At 30.9% G+C, this 17,788-nt stretch overlaps 2 protein-coding genes across 2 annotated transcripts; one reads left to right on the top strand and one right to left on the bottom strand.

Annotated features, from left to right (window-relative positions):
* Positions 1–784: 784 nt before the first annotated feature.
* On the top strand, positions 785–3,132 carry LOC118027615 (uncharacterized). Its single transcript, XM_035031011.2, has 5 exons — positions 785–938; positions 1,580–1,639; positions 1,847–1,930; positions 2,064–2,239; positions 2,754–3,132. The coding sequence occupies exons 1-5, from the start codon at positions 917–919 to the stop codon at positions 2,850–2,852; spliced, it is 441 nt and encodes a 146-aa protein (XP_034886902.1). The 5' UTR covers positions 785–916; the 3' UTR covers positions 2,853–3,132.
* A 4,922-nt stretch (positions 3,133–8,054) lies between these two features.
* Positions 8,055–11,190, bottom strand: LOC118027613 (gamma-glutamyl peptidase 5). The gene is made up of 4 exons (XM_035031009.1): positions 10,674–11,190; positions 8,850–9,002; positions 8,563–8,730; positions 8,055–8,485 (listed from the first exon to the last, which is right to left on the bottom strand). The coding sequence occupies exons 1-4, from the start codon at positions 10,980–10,982 to the stop codon at positions 8,390–8,392; spliced, it is 726 nt and encodes a 241-aa protein (XP_034886900.1). The 5' UTR covers positions 10,983–11,190; the 3' UTR covers positions 8,055–8,389.
* Between the last annotated feature and the right edge of the window lie 6,598 nt (positions 11,191–17,788).

The following is a 17,788-nucleotide window of genomic DNA, read 5'->3' on the forward strand; positions in this document are numbered from 1 at the left end:
GTCTCACTCGAGCAAACTGCATACATGTTACAATGATAGTATTTTCGAGAGCATTGATAAACTCCACCCGTTTTTTTCTCAAGAAAAGAAAAGAAATGTCGAGTAATTGGCTATGTCTTGGTTAATCTGCATATTTAATTCTAAATTAAAAGTGGACTATATAAAAAAATATTTTTTCAATATAAACTCTATAATATAAAATATTAATATATCTAAAAATTTTAATTATATCGAAAGATTATAAGCTTTATGTTTAAAACTCTTTTGTTTTTAGATGAAATATTAACTTTTTCTCTTCTTTTTTTTATTGGTTTATGCATATTTTAATTTATTTTATTAAATATAAACAATAAATTTCCATTAAAAAAATTAAATATCAAAAAACACATCTATAACATTATCATATTTCTCTCTTATATTAAAAATTAATTTTAAAGCCTACCCTTAAGCAGGGTTACAGCACCAATCAGAACTAAAAGTCACCGTTAAGACTTGCGAACCTTGAGTTTTCTTTTTCTCCAAGAAAAGGAAGAAAATACTAGCTTCACAGCATGCTGGTGGAATATTCTGTTATTATTTTTAAAAAACTCAAATATTGACACCTGTATATATAAAAATTATCAAATCTATATACATAAACAAACAAATAATCATCTGCTCTCTAGCCTAAAACAACTTGTCTGCGCTTCCAAGTTCTAACCAATACCAAGTCCCAACAAAACACGCCCTCCCTTATCTCACACCATTAGAATACTGCCACGTGTCCAACCAAACTCACCCTAGCCCTACCAAAATAACCAGAGTTGGCCCCGTATAAAAGCACGAGTTCCAGTCATAAACACACAAAACCCTTTCTCCCTATCTCTCTAGAAGCCTCTCTCTGTCTATCTGATCGCCGCCTATATCATCATCCATCATGCCTCGCCGAAGCTCCGGAGGTCTGATTTTTACTTATATTTGTTATTTCTTTTCTGGGTTATGTTTATTTCTTGAGTTTGTGTGTTCATTTGTGCAACTTCTTTGCTTTAGATTTTGAGAAAACGTAGGCAAGAATACAAATATAATTCTGCTTCTTCTCTGTTTTCTTTTTCTCGTTTTACAATTAGGGAGGCCGGGTCGTGTTGATTATATTTTTCTAGTCATTTTTTTCTTAAAAAAAAAAACATTTCGTTTGTGTTAGTCTTCTAATTCGTGAAAATTAATATCCAGCATAGAGTTTGTTCCATTTTATCTGTTTAGATCTTGAAAGATGCCTAATTGGTATGGGTTTCCATGTTTTTGCTGATATAAATAAGTGGGTAGCTTGATTTTCTTGTTTAGTTGTTAAGTTAATATTGAACATCAAAACTTGGCATTTAGATTCTGGTGTTTTTCAGCTTTTATAATTTTTGGGTTGATTGATTCATTTCTTGAATACCCCTTTCTGATCCTTTTCATTTCACTGTTTGGGATAATCTTCTGAGCCCTTTACGGGTTTCCAATCATTTTGTTTATAGACGTTTGTTAATCAATTCTGCAACTTGCATGAAATACCGATGACCCAACTTCTTATTTACACACATAATCCAATGTTTTGCAGGAAGATCTGCCCGCCCAGCTCCTCGTCCTGCACCAGCACGCAGCCCACCTCCCCAAACAGGTAATGTTGCTCTGCAGAGTCTTGCAGCGTATTTGAAGATCTCAAAACACTTTTTTAAATATACTCAAGAACAGATTTAGTTTTCATGCATCACATTTAGTTTTGGATATAGGATTTGAAATGCAATTTTACGCTGTCATCTTAAATTTGGCGTTGCTTTTTTTAAGCAGAGTTTGGCTTTAATTCATTTATTTTTTCCTGATGCAGTTAACCATGCTCCTCCACCAGCTCATGCTCAGAGTAGTGGTGGTGGATCATTGCTCGGAGGCATTGGCTCAACCATAGCTCAGGGTATGTGAAAAATGGAATGTTGTTGTCTTGGGATTGAAATTGTCACTTTCATATTGTATCTTGGGCATGCTATATATGATTTAAATCAGCATAAGTCTGAATTTTTCTGCTCCTCTGTTCTCTGTTAACACAGGCATGGCTTTCGGTACTGGAAGTGCAGTGGCACACAGAGCTGTAGATGCTGTGATGGGTCCTCGCACTATTCAACATGAAACCATGGTCTCTGAGGCTGCTGCTCCCTCAGCACCCGCTGCAAGCAGTATGGGTGGTGCTGATGCATGTAATATCCACTCTAAGGCATTCCAAGATGTATGTGAACTTTTCACATTTGGTTACTTTTTTGCTAAGATTAGCCATCTTAAATTAAGTGATTTTTTTAATGTCTTTTTTCTTATTTCTGGCTGTAAAATTGCTTGGAGAATGCTAGAGAGTGACAGTTCGGCAAATAATTTTCTTCTATACTGCCTCATCCTTTAACCTAACTCTCATTTTTTGTACATGCATCTTCGTCTTGTTTAATTTGAACTAGTGCTGTGTCCAAATCTCATCCAATGATTTCTGACCAGGGTCCCTGAGATAGGGATCGGTAAGAATAGTAAAACAATCTGCTCAGTGGTGTCATTGTGAGAACAAGTTATTCATAACATATTTTAAACTCTTCAATATGAGCATGATAACTCAGAGGCTTTCTCTTGCTAAATACTTGGTTTTTAATTTTGTTTCTCTTTCTGTTCATGCCTGATGCTGCTTGTATTTTTTTTATGTTATACCCAAACTTAGGTTATTAATTACTCTTGCATTGTTTCACTGGTCTTCCTTGTAGTGTGTGAACAACTTTGGAAATGACATCAGCAAGTGCCAGTTCTACATGGACATGTTGACCGAGTGCAGGAAGAACTCAGGCTCTATGTTGAGTGCCTAAATGTTGCCCCATTGCTTTGCCATGAAATGGAGTATTGGCCTTGAACTAAATTTCTATTTTGATTTATGTGATGGCGATGAAGCTATTGTCCGTCCATCTATGGTACATTTATTAATTTTTGTGGTGAATTACTAGATGCTGAGATTCAAATACTCGACCTTTCCAGGTTATTATTGAAACCTGGTTATCTGTGTTTTGTTCCATCTAGTGCACATTCATCTGATTGAATGCCAATGGCTGGTCTTGAATAATTACGATGGACAGTGATTCATTGATGTTATCAGCTTTCCTGATTCGTAATAATTTTGGTATTTCCGAAATATACACTTGTTCTGAAATATTAAAAGAGTTAATCTGCATGACTTGTGCACGTGTTTTGAGGTATGAAGTTATGATTTTATGAATAAACTCCGACGAGTAATAAGTTTGAAGAATTTTCTCGGAGATAGTATGAATTTGAATAACTATGCTATAGGTGAAAACTCGTCACGTCCAATCAAAGAATTTTTTTTTACCTAAAAAGGTTGGCATAATTTTGGATGGACACCAAAAAAGAAGGTGGTGTTGAAATTTACCCCTACTGTTGCGATTTTTACCTTTCCAAAAGCTAATGTCTGTGGCACACGCCTGTGAGTTTACATATTAATTAGTAGTCTATAATTAAGAATATAAAAAAAATATCAAATTATATATTTACAAAGTTACGAAATCTGAATTTTAGAATAAAAATCTCTAGTTTATTGCAAACTAAAATTCCAGGTGTTCATGTGCCTGTTCCTCTCCGCAAGTCTGTGCATTCAAGTTACCATTTTCTACTTGATTTTTTTGAATTGCAATGGGAAAGTTTACAGACAGGGAGGAGCTACATTGTATATTCTTCCCCTAAATCAAACAAGAAAACTGTTACGTGCAATGCTGTTGAATTTGTCCAATCCCTTGTGATTCTCAGCCTTGGCAACAGCTTTGCCACCAAAAATGCACCGCCACTGAACTCTTGCACCGATATAGACCGCACAAGATTGTAGGCATACCGACACCCACCACCCATAAAACCACCAATTTATCATCTGGGCACCCTTTTATCCAATCTAGTTTTACATCGCACCATCGATCTCACGGTCAATGGTGCTCACCGTTGATCAAAGACTAGTGTCGTTTTGATTTGTGAGAGAATGACTGAAATTGCTTGCAAGAAGTTTATTGCTGTTGTTAATGAAAATGTCAGTATTTTTGTTTTTGCATTCAAAAATTATTTTTAAATTTTTTTCATCAAATTAACTTTTTTAAATGATTTTGAATTGTGAATCAAGATTCTTAATCAAACAAATATTTAAGGATAAAATTCAGAATGAATAAATAAATAAAACAATGCAAAATAAAACAAATAGCAATTAAAAGAATTATGACTAAATTTAACATAAAAATTAAATGAAATTGAGAAAAATAATTAATTAAGAAAATGATTTAAAAAATAACAATTAAAAGAATTAGGACCAATTTTGACATAAACATTAAATTAAAATAAATACTTAGGGATGAAATTAAAAGAAAAAAAAACAAATCGATCAAGAAAATGATTAAAAAAAAATAGCAATTAAAAAAATAACCAAATTTTATTAAAAAAAAATTAACAAAATCAAACCACCAAAGATGGAATCAAAAATAAAATTCAATTAAAAATAATTAATATAAATAAAATAATTACAATTAAAAAAAGAATGGACCAAATCAAAAGAAAAAAGAAATTGAAAGGTTGATATAATATTTTGCATGATTAGCACGCAATCCGAAAAAAAAAATTAGTTTGAGGTCAAATTAAACCCAACCACCATACATGTGTCACCTAGAGTGGAAGAGGAGATTAAAACGAATCAAATAATGTAACGGAATCACGATTCAAATCACCAACATTGAATCTCCTCTTTCTTTCCTAATCGAGGCGATAGAAATGAGAAATCCATCTCAAGAACCAAGGCACATGTTAGCAACTTTTTATATTATTTTTATTTGTACCAAAAAAATACCCTAAGTACTAAATAATAATAATAATAAAAAAAACCATCATGAAATTACAACCAAGCTCTAGAAACTATGGGTAAAAAATTTGAATGGCAAAGATAATGGAGTAGTCACATAGTTCATTAATTTATATAAAAAACATAAATACCCCTAGGACTAAACAACAATAATAACAAAAAAAAAAATCATTTTAAAATTACAATCAAGCCCCTAAAGCTAAGGCTAACAAATTTTAATAACAAGGGTAATGAAGTAATTGAATTATTCATTAAACAATTAAAATTATTATAAGGTTCCTGAATCGAAGGTTTTTATTGTTAACTTTGTATAGACAATACGGTAATTGTATTATTATAACAAATAAAAAGACACTGTACCTCAAAAAAAAAAAAAAAAATGATGAATTAACTGCATGTAAAGATCATTTTACTCTTAAAACAAAGCTTTATAATAAAAAAAGTAAAGTGTAAAATGATGATTTTATTACAAATCAAGACATGTTTTAATATGAATTGAGTTATAGTAAAACAGCCGCACATAGTTAGTTTTTTAGTTGATAATATACATAGAGAGTCATGTCAATCATTGATAAGGAAAACATCAAGTTCACAAACTCTTGCAAATTATACATCATCAATAATATACTTCAAACAAAATTCACAAAATAATGTAGTTTCTTTCTAAGAATAAATAAAAGTATTACAGTACCATTTGTCAGGATCCATATAAACTCCATGGGTGACAAATTCACGAATAACAATGTCATATTTGAAGGGCCATGATCCATTAATATTGCTCTCCTCACTTTATACACACACACACACAAGCGTTGATCACTTGAACGAGTACGACAGCATAGCTATATTTGTTTGATGATTTTGTAATTTGAGAATTTTATGAGGATATTTTTGTTTTTAAAAAATAAATTGAGCAGCTATAAATCCATTCCATGGAGCATTTCTCCCCCCTTCTTTCTTAAAGAATGGTGCCGAACACTCTTGTCTTTATTACAAAATCAACGTACCTTCTTTCTCTTCTTTCTACAAAAACCAAAGACCTTTCCATCAAGAGATGGATCCATGCTTTCTTGTAAAAGAAGAGAGAGAGAGAGAGACGCACTGCTATATATACATTTAGGATTACTGATGTACAGAAGGAAGTTCTAATCCTTGCAATTATTCGATTGATCAACGATGTAGCGAAATCTCCCACCTAATTGCTAACCGATTGTTGAGTACTAAGCTAAAAAATTGACATCAACCCTATGGGACCAATGCTCATCAAGACAAGGAATGATGTATAGATAATGCGTGTATTCCATATCGAAATCATCACAAGAACAATATAATATTCGAAGATGTGATGACAAATACAAAAGCCACAGCAATCCCTGAAAAAAAATGACATTTTATAATGTATGTTATGAAGAATTTCGATTTTGAAAGCATGAATTAAGATTTGACTTCTCAAAGTCAGCATATATGTAAACTACAATTCCATCACTATCACTAGAAAGTAATCTTTACCATGTGCATTGCCGTCTGTCAAAGTGATTTTGAATCCAACAGTGACCCCAACATGAGAAGGGTGTTGATTTCAGGCACATAAACTCGTTTTTTGCAGATGTGTGCACCACCTTAACCCGTGAAAACACCCCAGTGGTAGTGGTTAAGCTAGAAATAATGTCTGCTAGAAATTAATGACTGACTAGAAATAATGTCTGCTAGTACTCCCAGAAAAAAATGTGGCCAGGATAATGGATCAGTGCCCAGAAAAATCATCAAATAAGCACAAATAAAAAAAATATCAATGATGATGATGATGGTGGTGTCAAGTTTGTACACTTACTTCGAATTGAGCGATAGAAGGTAGGTGAAACGTCGTCATTATGCAGTCGACGACAATGGTGATACACAGTAGACAGCACTTCATCGTGTAGTTGTTAATCAGCATGGACCCGACAGAAGAGGCTCTTTGAGACGGTGACTTGGCAAAGCCGGCCTGTATTTGGACACTGACATTATCTTCGTCTGGATATATAATAGTGAATGAAAGGGTAATAAACATTAAATACCTTTTTAATTGAATGTAAAAGGAAGAAATGATAAATAGGATAAAATTGGATTTTTCAAAAATAAATATAGATGAATAATAAGACTTTAAAGGGAAATGGATTTTCTTTCCAAAATAAAATGTGTGTTTGGAATATATATAGTGTAAGGTGGTTTTCAAAATATATTTTTCACTTGAAAATATATTAAAATAATTTTTTATATATATTTTTTAATTTTTAAAACTAATATATTAAAATTATAGAAAACATTAAAAATATAGTTTTTTATTTTTTAAACCAAATATACTTTTAAAAAATATCAAAAATACTCTCAAACACACCTTAAAGATACAACATTGTAAATTTTAAAATATTTGGAATAATGGAATGAAACAACTATGAGACACCAATTAAAAATTATTAAAAGATTGTGCGGAGTGAGATCAAGTAAAGTAAGAAATCAGAACATGTTAAAAAAAAAAAAAAACAGAGAGTCAAAAATCAGATCTTTGTAATCCCACCGAAATGGAAAGAAAAAAACAAAAAACGTTGAGTGCATTTTTTAATTTGCATAAACCATGAACGGCTTCTGTTTTCATGGTTTAAATGTGCATTCCAATTTTTTAATTTCCATTGACTAAAAATAAGCTGGATTTGTAAAATAAGACCGCTTCCTGCTAAGTGACAAACACTTAGCAGTCAGTTTAAGAAAACGAGTAAAAATCAAAGCTTACCAAGAGCCCATGACCCTCAAGCTTGAATTAAGAAATTCTAAAGAATGCTCGTGAAAGGTCAAAATTGAAGCCCCCCCTGCATGATCCTCAAAGGCCATGTTAAGACGGTGATTCGGATAGCATTTCAATCGGAACTCCAAATTTTAAAAAATTCCTTTTGTTTCAAATTAATTTTTTTAATACTTTTTAACTGTTTTGATGTTGATGTTTAAAATAAAAATTAAAAAATATTATTTTAAATATAAAACACGTTAAAAATTAATTACTGCTGCTTTTTCACACGTAACCGAGTCATCTCTTTGAAGAACGGTGAGGTGCCACCATGACATCAACTCATTTTTTAAATTCGGGAATAGATTGAGAAACAAAAAGTTTCAACTTTTCAAGAACGTAAGCTTCCTTGCAAAACACCCAATTCATTAAAAAACCACCTGCTTGCATTGTTAAAGTCATGCATTAGCTAATTTGTCCAAGTACGCAACTTGCGGTTTGGCATAAAGCACGCGCTTGCCTCGAGGACACAACTAACTAGTCCAAGGCATGCAAGCTGTGCTTTCCCGTAAATTCCTCCCTCCATGCCTAACCAACTTAAACTAAACAGCTTCAATTGTTCCTTCCAGAAATATTTATTATTTACAGGTCAGTCTATTTATTTATTTATTCTTAATGAAAATAAGAATTATAACCGTGGTCAACCCTTGAGAAAGTCGATGCACAGTTTCTTCCATGCCTCAACCCTTGAGAAAGTTGATGCACAGTTTCTTCCATGCCTCCCTATCTGGTTCGGTTCCCCCCACGTTTGCCTTAATCTCGTCAGCATAGGAGTCCTGATTGATAAATTAATTACAAAGGGTCAGTCTAAAGGTCTAGTGCTGAGGTCAATATTGAATGTGAAGACGTGTACCACTATGAAATCGCGTTGGAGAAGACGGTTGATCAAGTGGAAGAGAATGTCTTTGGTGTACTCAGGGTGACCTTGGATGCCCATGATGTGGTCCCCACATCGGAACATCTCGACCCCTGTCTTATTAGACCACGCAATCACCTCGGCTCTAGCAGGAAGCTCCTTGACCTGGTATTATTACAAACGGTTGCAAGGCATTGGAACGGTATCCATTGAAACATAGAAATGATTAACTATCCATGGATTGTAAGTTGGTGTTACGAAGTTCATTTTTTAACCGGACAAACCTCGTCTCTGTGACATTCGATCACCGAGAGGACAGCAGGCATTTTCACCGAGGAGGAGAGCTTCGATGGAGCTGAAAAATTGATGGTTGTTATCCCTATATCCCACCCTGAGACGGCGCGTCCAGTCTTCCCCCCCAGAGCACGGCATAGTATCTGATCAAAACCATAAAACGTTCTCTCAGAAGCAATATAAATTGTTATCGGGAACAAAATGTGTACAAAGTTTCGAGCAAATTATTTGCTTTGCCATTTTATAAAACACCAACCAATAAAACAGCCTTTCATGTGCCACTAATAATATGATATGGACTTACATTTAGTTTGTCAACTATGTGCACACAAAATACACACCTGTCACCCACAATAGCTATCAATCAACAAGTGAATCGAAATTCCCATAGGAAAGCACTACGCCTCAAGAGATAGCCCATCACAAACAGTACTGATCAATCATAGAAAGAACCCAAAAAACAAAATGTCCATAGTTCTCCATTATATATATATATATATATATATATGGGTTTCCATCAAATTTTGTCTACCGACAAATCTTATCTCACAGTCTTGCATTAAGAATGAGACCATTTGGCTTCACATTTGCTTTGTCCACCATAGGGACTCTACAATATATGGATATGACCAGTTTATTTCGCCTCATGGTGATGAGGCTACACATAATGTGTTCGTGTCCCTTGTATGTGGATGCCAATCCAGCAAATATTACTTTATGCAATCAACTCTAAAAAAGAAATTTTGCGCACTAGGAGGGAAAAAAAACAGAAGGCAAAAGCTGTTGAAATTATATTGTAATGATCGCCAAAAGTTTTTACACATCATAACGTTACATGTGAATTGTTTTGCACTCTTATAGGCTCAAACCCCAAAAATAACGTAGAGCCAGAAGGATGTTTCTGTCTGGCCACTCTTTTAACATCCGGAAAATAATGCATGACACAGACACCGTTTTTTAAATGAAAATTGGTTTTCCCTTGTTACTTGGTTTTTTTTTTTCTCAAGTAAAAAAGTTATCAGTAAATGAAACTATTAAAGCCGAGTAAAACAGGTGCGGAGCCAATTGCACATCATTCCCACATCAGTGGAAAGGATGGCTGAGCGACATGAAGCATACAAGAATCAGCTGAGATAGCGCTATCATCTAAGAACAAGGTCAGAATTAGCGGTGATGGAGCACGCGCACATCAGTTATTTTCAAAGTGAACCACACTGGAAGTGCTACTACGGCATTTTTTCAGCTGCTTGGATTGGATGGGTGCCTAATTCACTTTCTACTACTAGCATAGAATCTGCGCTTTTTTCCAAATTTATTTTAACTCCGAGTCTCGGTACAAATATTTTATTTAATATTTTATTCACTTTGATCAACTTAAAACCTTTTTGACTAGCCTCCACAAACGGAAAACTAAAGATTTAAAACTGGCAACTCTCCCCGAAGCATTCGTATCCAAGCTCAAAATAGATTTTGCCTCTTTCTGTCTAAAAGGATTTTCAAACATCTAAATGCAAATAAAGATTAATCCCGTGATATCTTTTCCTCCAATATAGGAAGGGAAGATTCGGCCCATCTCTTGCCCTTGCTAATATAAAAACTACTGTTTCGTTAAAAATGAGAACGGTAAATATTTGAAAAATCAAGGCCACTACGACAAAAAAAAAATTACTGAAAAAAAACTCAAATACAGTTCAGTTCCATGGGACGACAAGCGTTACAAAGGCATGAAACTATAAGGACGCAAAAAAAAATATCATGAATGCGATATTAAAGGGGTGGGGGGGGCGCAAAGAACTAAATCAATAATTAAATACCTGGTGGCCGAAGCAAATACCCAGAATTTTTTTCTTTTTCGAATCCAGTTTCTTTAACAGACTCAAAAGCTTGCAGATCCAAACATCATTGCCATGAGCATCATTGCAGCTTCCAGTGATCACAAATCCATCAAAGGTGTCAATCTCATCATCTTCAGGGAACTCTCCAGAAGCCACCCTGTAAACATCCCATGTCTCTCCTTCTTCAGCCAACATTCTCACAAACACCCCAAAATACCCTCCGTACATCTTTACCACGTATTCTGAGTCCTCTGCGCATAACAAAACCGCAAACCTCTTGCCACCCATTTGTGTTTTAGCAGCAAAAGAACTCAGTCGTTTTTACACTTGATATGAAAAAAATGTGACTTCCTCTCTCTAAAAATGAAGGTTTTTAGAGAGAGAGAGAGAGATAGAATAGGAGGAGGGTTTTCTCCAAGCGACAGCCCGAGATAATTAAGGGGATTTGGTTTTCTATGTTGGTTTTAAAGGTGTTTTTTATCGTGAAAATAAAGGATTGTGTGTTTCGTCAGAGAAAACTAGCTGTATATAATAAGAATGGGTTTGTAACTAGGTCATGTTTTTTAGTCTAATTTACAATTGTGTCCTGATTTATTTGTTTACCAAATTAGCCTTGATTTTTGTGATTGGTTTCTCTTTTTAGGTTTTCAGTATGTGTGATTCATTTTCGTGGATCTCATTGAAATTATGGCAAACATTTTATATAAGTAAAGTATTTTCTTTAGGAGGTTTTTTTTTTGTTAGAAAATGTTTTTATTAAAAAATATTATTTTTGTTTTAAATTATTTTTTAATGTTTTTTTTATTTTCATATAATAATATTAAATTACTTTTTCTAACATGTAACTAACTGTTTTGCAAACTTATAAATAAAGTAACATGTAGTGTATATATATATTATTGTAGTGTATGTTGCTTTTAAAAATTGATATTTATTTAAAAATATATACAATAATAATGCTGAATTTATATTTTTTTTTTTTTTTATATCAATATATCAAAATAATTTAAAAATATCTAAAAACATATAAATTTAATATTTTCTTCATCATTGATAGATAAAATATCTACAAGTAAAGCAATGTTTGCAATAACTTTGTTATTTTTGTTGTCACTGCTGCAATTTTGAAATTGTATATCTTGAAGAGACAGCGCTCTCTCTATATTTTGCCTCCTTGCTACCTGAAAAGATTGAACATAAGATAAATAATAATGATAATATGATTGTTTAATCTTAATACAAGGTTTATTCATAATCCTCTTGTGCAAGTCTTTATTTCATTAATTATTTCTTGAAAAAATAGCCTACAAGGCTATTCAAATATAAAAAAAAAAAACCTTAATTGCTAAAATATTAATTAAATTAAAAATTCAAATCTCATGAAAAAAAAATGAAAACAACAAAAAAAAACTATAAAAAATAATTTATAGGTTAAATTAGCATATCTTAGTAATTTATTTGAAAATATGATTACGGTTGTTTTTTAAAGTATTTTTTATTTGAAAATATATTAAAAAAATATTTTTTAAAAAATTATTTTTGATATTAGTTTATTAAATAATTTAAAAATATAAAAAAAATTAATTTAAAAATAATAATAAAAATTTTAATTTTTTAAAAAAATATTTTTAAAACATCAAAAGTTTTTAGAAAAATCTTTCCTGTTTGTGACTGTGTGTGTCCTTTACTGCAAGGTCATTGTTCTAAAGTAGGAGGCATTCAAATCAATGCCACTGCTATCCAATGATAGAAGAGAAGGGAGATGGTTCGGATAGTAACAAGTTAATTTGCAGGTAACATAAAGTGCACCCACAATAAAGGATTTTTTAAAAAATTAATGGTGGTTATTTTTTGAAGTATTTTTTATTTAAAATATATTAAAATAATTTTATTTTTATATTTAAAATATTAAATTTAAACAAAAAAAAAATAAATAAATTTTATACAAAAATCTTTTTTTTTTTTTTCATAACGAAACACTAAATGGAGGCCTAGCCGTCTTTGCTGCAATGTGGAAAGCTATCATAAAGATAGATTAATAATTATCATTAAAAAATATTTAAAAAGTGGCTAAAAAATAAAAGTTTGGGATTAAAATATTTTTTTTTTTGTAGTTTTAGATTTGATCCCTATAGTTGCTCATATAATAATTACCGAAGACTTACATAATTGTTAACTTCAAAGTCTATAAGATTAGTTGAGGTGCCCGCAAACTAGCTCAAACACCTATTTTAATAAAAATAATATATATATATATACACACACACTCTTGAGATCACTTCCATGATACGATATGACCTATCCATAAATAACATTAACATCATTAATTCTACTATATTGATCATATAGTTTTAATCCAGATTATATCAACTATTATCAGCGGCTATAAGCCTGTAAAGCCAGAAGACAATCACATTAGAAATCTGAAGTAATCAAGTACCGTTCATTATTTATTCTCTCTTAACAATGATAGTAATTGCCGTTTCACAAGAATCATAGGCGACCTGTGATGGATTTCCATTTATGCACGCATTAAGGAAAATGTAGAGACAACGAAGAGACCAATAACAAGATGTGATGTGGCTAGTGTAATTTAATGGATATAATTTAACTGGTTAAGTTTTTAATTTATTTTTTATAAATTATTAGTTTGACTTTTAAAACCTCAGAGCTACTGAAAACTTATATTATCGTTAACTTCAGAGTCAGTGTAGATAATTAAAGTACGCGTAAACTGATTCAAACACCCGAGCTGGTAAAAAAAAGATGTGGTTCACGTGTACATCTATATGTATAATTAAATAACTGTTTGATAGCGTGGTAATGATTGCTTTTCAAAGTATTTTTTATTCAAAAACATATTAATATAAAATTTTTATTATTTTTTAAAAATTATTTTTGACATTAGCACATCAAAATTATTTTAAAAATATATTAATTAAAAAAAAATCAATTTTTTTTAAAAAACCTTTCCAACCAAAATGATACTATGGTAACGTTGCTCTATGTCTAATCACTTGTTGCATGGTTACAGCTTTTCGCAAATCCCATTTCAAATGGCACCTTGATTACGAGTCCCCAGGCCAAGCCGCGTGAAATGCTTTGAACCTTGTTAAACAATAATTGAGGATATTTGGGGTATAAAGTGTAAACAAAGGTTTGTTTAACATGTTATTAAACATAGAGAGTTATTTAAAAAAAAAAAAAAAATCTTCAAATTTTTAAGTGGCTTCTGTAATATTCTAAATATGGTATTAAAAAATTAAAATAAAAGCGAAAGAGTTTTGAAGTTGATCGATTACAAGGAAGATGCTATTTTAAAAGGTTAAATTAATAAATAATATAAATATAACTTTTTTTACTATCTATACACCAATAAGAAAAAAGTTACTTGAAAAGTTATTTTTAGCTTTCCATTATTCACGCCCCCTTGGAGATGCTCTTACGGGGAAGAAATGAAACAACTTTTTATTTTTATTTGAATTGATGGAAGCATTACTAACTCATCGGAGTGATGCCTGACGGCATGCGTGACACAAGTAATCATGACATTCTATTTTTTCAACCGCAACTTTGATATATAATAATGGTTATATTTTGCTCCTGGACGCATATACAATGACACGTGTCTTTTCATAAATTCATTGAATCTTTTTAATTTATGCCTCCTCGAGAAACTGAGAATAAGGCACAACTTTTTCTTTCATTTTATTCTCGGGAACATCTATATCAGGTTTTTCTCTTTTTTTGACGTGGTGTTTCTTATATTGCTATCGAATTGATTTTTAGTAACTTTATATGATTCCGAAGGAATGTTTATTTCAGATTTAATAAGCAACGAGAACAATAACAATTTAAATACAAGATTCTTCAAGTCACAAAGACATTGATTAAACATGAATTCTTCAAAATAATTTATTTTCCTAATGAAATAAAAAAGTTATGCTTCCTCGACAGTGTCCTGGCTAACTGATACAATTAATATTATTTTAGTTTTTTTTATTATTATTAATGTGAGTGTTCAAATCAGTTTGCACGCATTTCGATCACGAACCCTGAAATTAATGATCATATAAGTTTTTAAGTAGCTCTAAAATTTATAATACTAAAACTAGTAACCGTTAAAAAACAAATCTAAATTCTGACTAATTAAATTACATCCCTTATAATTGACCATATAATCTCATTTTAGTCCTTTTTGTTCAAGCCTCACGATGTTGTCTTTGCAGTACTTTATAATTTGTGTGCATAAGTATATATAATGACTCTGATAGTCAGGCTCGAGTTAGCGCATGCATGTACAACTAGCTATATAAAGGGTGTTCCTCTGGGCGGTTTAACTTACTTTTTAATATAAAAAAATATTTTTTTTATATATTTTCAAGTTATTTTGATATAGTATTATAAAAAATAATTTTTTAAATAAAATATATAATATTTTAATATATTTTTAAATAAATAATACTTTTAAAAATCAACATCATTACACTTTTAAATATTTATAACTCAACTACTGTTATTAATGTTATTATCTTTTTTTTTAAGAAAAAGATTTTGAATTCAAACAATTGTTTTATAATAATAAAAATAATAATAAATCTTTTGATAGTTTTTTCGCGTTTTCATTGATAAGCAATCCATTCAAAAAAGGGAACAAAAAAAGTAATCAAACATAAGTTGATTATATATCCTGTCTTGATAACTTTATGGTAAAGGCCCTTTGATATAAAGCTAAAGTTGATGTTGTTATTATCCAATTGTACATTTTACTATTTATGTTAATAGTATAATTACTATATTATTTATTAGTTATTTTGTTTCTAATCTTCGCTTCGGGATGTAGGATAGTCTTTTTTTTATGATGTAAATATCCTTTAATAATTCAGATGGGTTTATTATGGTTATTGTATTTTTAAATGTATAGTAAAATAATGAATATAACCATAGAATAAAATAATTTAATGCTTTATGTGCAAGGGTATTTTTGTATTTTTATGTTTAGTCAAACTATGGATTTGTGACTTTACTCATGTCATTCCATTTTCTAGCATTGCATTCAGGGCTTTGTAGTAATTTTCTCATGGTTTGTTTGTGATTGTTGATTAGGCTATTTTTGGTTTTGGGCATTTAAAAAAATAAAAAAAGCTGCTAGTGCGCATAGAGCACTTGTTAGCGCGTCAACTGCTCTACCGATTTCAGGTGGCTGACCCTGGTGATTATATTGGCACTTCTGCAGCATCATTAGATTCATCTTGGCGTCTTTTTTTTTTTATTGGATGACGCTTATATGGCGATTCGACACGGTTTGGCCAAAAAATATAATTTTCTTTTTTTATCCTTCTTCTTCCTTGATTTACATGTAGGCCATGCAGAAAATGAAACTAGCCCTTCAATATATATTTTTTTCTTTCAATTTCATCTTATTTGCATTTTTTTTATTAGCATTAATTATTTCAAATTGAATTTTATTTTTGATTTTATCCATGGTTATTTGATTTTTCAAATTTAGTCATAATTTTCTTAATTGTTTTTTTTTTGCATGTTTTTTTTTATTGATTTTTCTTCTTAATTTTACCCCCATTGAAAAATTTAGTCCTGATCATTTTTCTCAATTTTTTTTGGGATAATTTTGATTTTTTTTTCTAATTTCATATTTATTGGTTTTTTCCTATTAGATTTTAAGCCCATTTTTTTACAAGTTTTTTTATTAATATTTTTTCAGTGATTCTACCATTCAAAAATAAATTGAATAATATTTAAGTTTGTTATTTGAACTTGGATTCGTGATCTAACAAGCTGTGAATTTTTTTAGATTAAATGAGCTTTAAGAGGTTGTTCTATGATTGCTTTGTTTCTCCCATTTTTTAAAACTTGATGTTTTCTTTTCTTTTATTTTTTTGAAGTTTGACTCCTTTTATTATAGTTTTTTTTTTCATTTATATTAGCATCATGTTGTTTGATAATCCAAACAAACTTGAAAGTGGTTTTTTCTATCTATTTCTCATTGTTTTTGGTCAATTTATTTATTGTTGTTGTATTTTTTTAATCATATTATTTAAATTGTCACTTTAACCAATGATCTTAAACTTGAATTTTTTTTACCTATCATTTTTTACACAAAAAAAATTACTATTTCACCAGCATCAAAGCGAGTGCAACATGTCTAATAATTTCTTTTTTTGGTGAAAATGTTCCAATTATAAAATACCAGAACAACTTTTGAGAATAAAATGTGCATCATTGATGAAAGCACTATAGGGTAACTTATAAATATTCTATAAAACAAAGAGCTAATATTGCAAATTTCCAAATTACGCGGTGGGAAGAAAAGGAAAGGAAGAAGAAACTAAAGTGCATGGTATGACCGTGGAGGGACTAAATTATAATTATTCGAGCAAAAAACTTTTAATGGAGGGTATTGTAGTAAATGAACATGGGAATGCGCTATAATTTTTTTTTTTCAATGAAATGAAATACACTATAATTTAAGTTGGGAGATTTATTTGTAATTAATTATTTTGTAATTTATTATTGTATGGAAATTTGAGTTTGTTTCGACGTGTGGGGGTTGACGTACGTGGAGGTTACCACGTGATATTCTATCACACTGTCGCAGTCACGTGCACTTATGAGCAAATGGTGCAGATACACGTCTATGAGCAGAATTTGTTCACTATCAATAAAGACAATTAATAAATCAATTGAATGAGCTCAATTGTTTTCTTTTTAAAAAAAAAACCTTAGTGAAGCACCTTTGAATACACGCCAGCTTGGACTTTCTATTGGCTCATATCCTACAACCAACATCATAGCCGAGTAACTTTTTTTTAATTAAAATTAGTAGCAGAAAAATGCCAGAATTTTTGGTCCGAAACATGGAATCGGGAGTTGCTTTTGGCTTGCTCAATGTATTGCGTTTTTAAAACCATGGTTTACATTTAAAATCATATCGTTGATTTGAAAACATATTAAATTTCAACTTTATGGATTTTAACTGTATTGGGTTTTTAAAATTATAATTTTAAAAAAGTTATCAACCACCTACTTTTATATTATAATATCTTTTATTTTTGACCCAATTACATAATAAAAAT

This window comes from Populus alba, chromosome 9, assembly GCF_005239225.2.
Source record: "Populus alba chromosome 9, ASM523922v2, whole genome shotgun sequence".
NCBI classification, from domain to species: domain Eukaryota; kingdom Viridiplantae; phylum Streptophyta; class Magnoliopsida; order Malpighiales; family Salicaceae; genus Populus; species Populus alba.

Bases quoted from the DNA above. Each gene is read 5' to 3' on its own strand.
- LOC118027615 (XM_035031011.2), top strand. From the start codon at position 917: ATGCCTCGCCGAAGCTCCGGAG. The intron at 939-1,579 runs GTCTGATTTTTA...AATGTTTTGCAG, and splicing joins GCCTCGCCGAAGCTCCGGAG to GAAGATCTGCCCGCCCAGCT. The intron at 1,640-1,846 runs GTAATGTTGCTC...TTCCTGATGCAG, and splicing joins CAGCCCACCTCCCCAAACAG to TTAACCATGCTCCTCCACCA.
- LOC118027613 (XM_035031009.1), bottom strand. From the start codon at position 10,982: ATGGGTGGCAAGAGGTTTGCGGTTTTGTTATGCGCAGAGGACTCAGAA. The intron at 8,731-8,849 runs GTTTGTCCGGTT...TAATAATACCAG, and splicing joins TCGAATGTCACAGAGACGAG to GTCAAGGAGCTTCCTGCTAG. The intron at 8,486-8,562 runs GTACACGTCTTC...TTTATCAATCAG, and splicing joins TCCAACGCGATTTCATAGTG to GACTCCTATGCTGACGAGAT.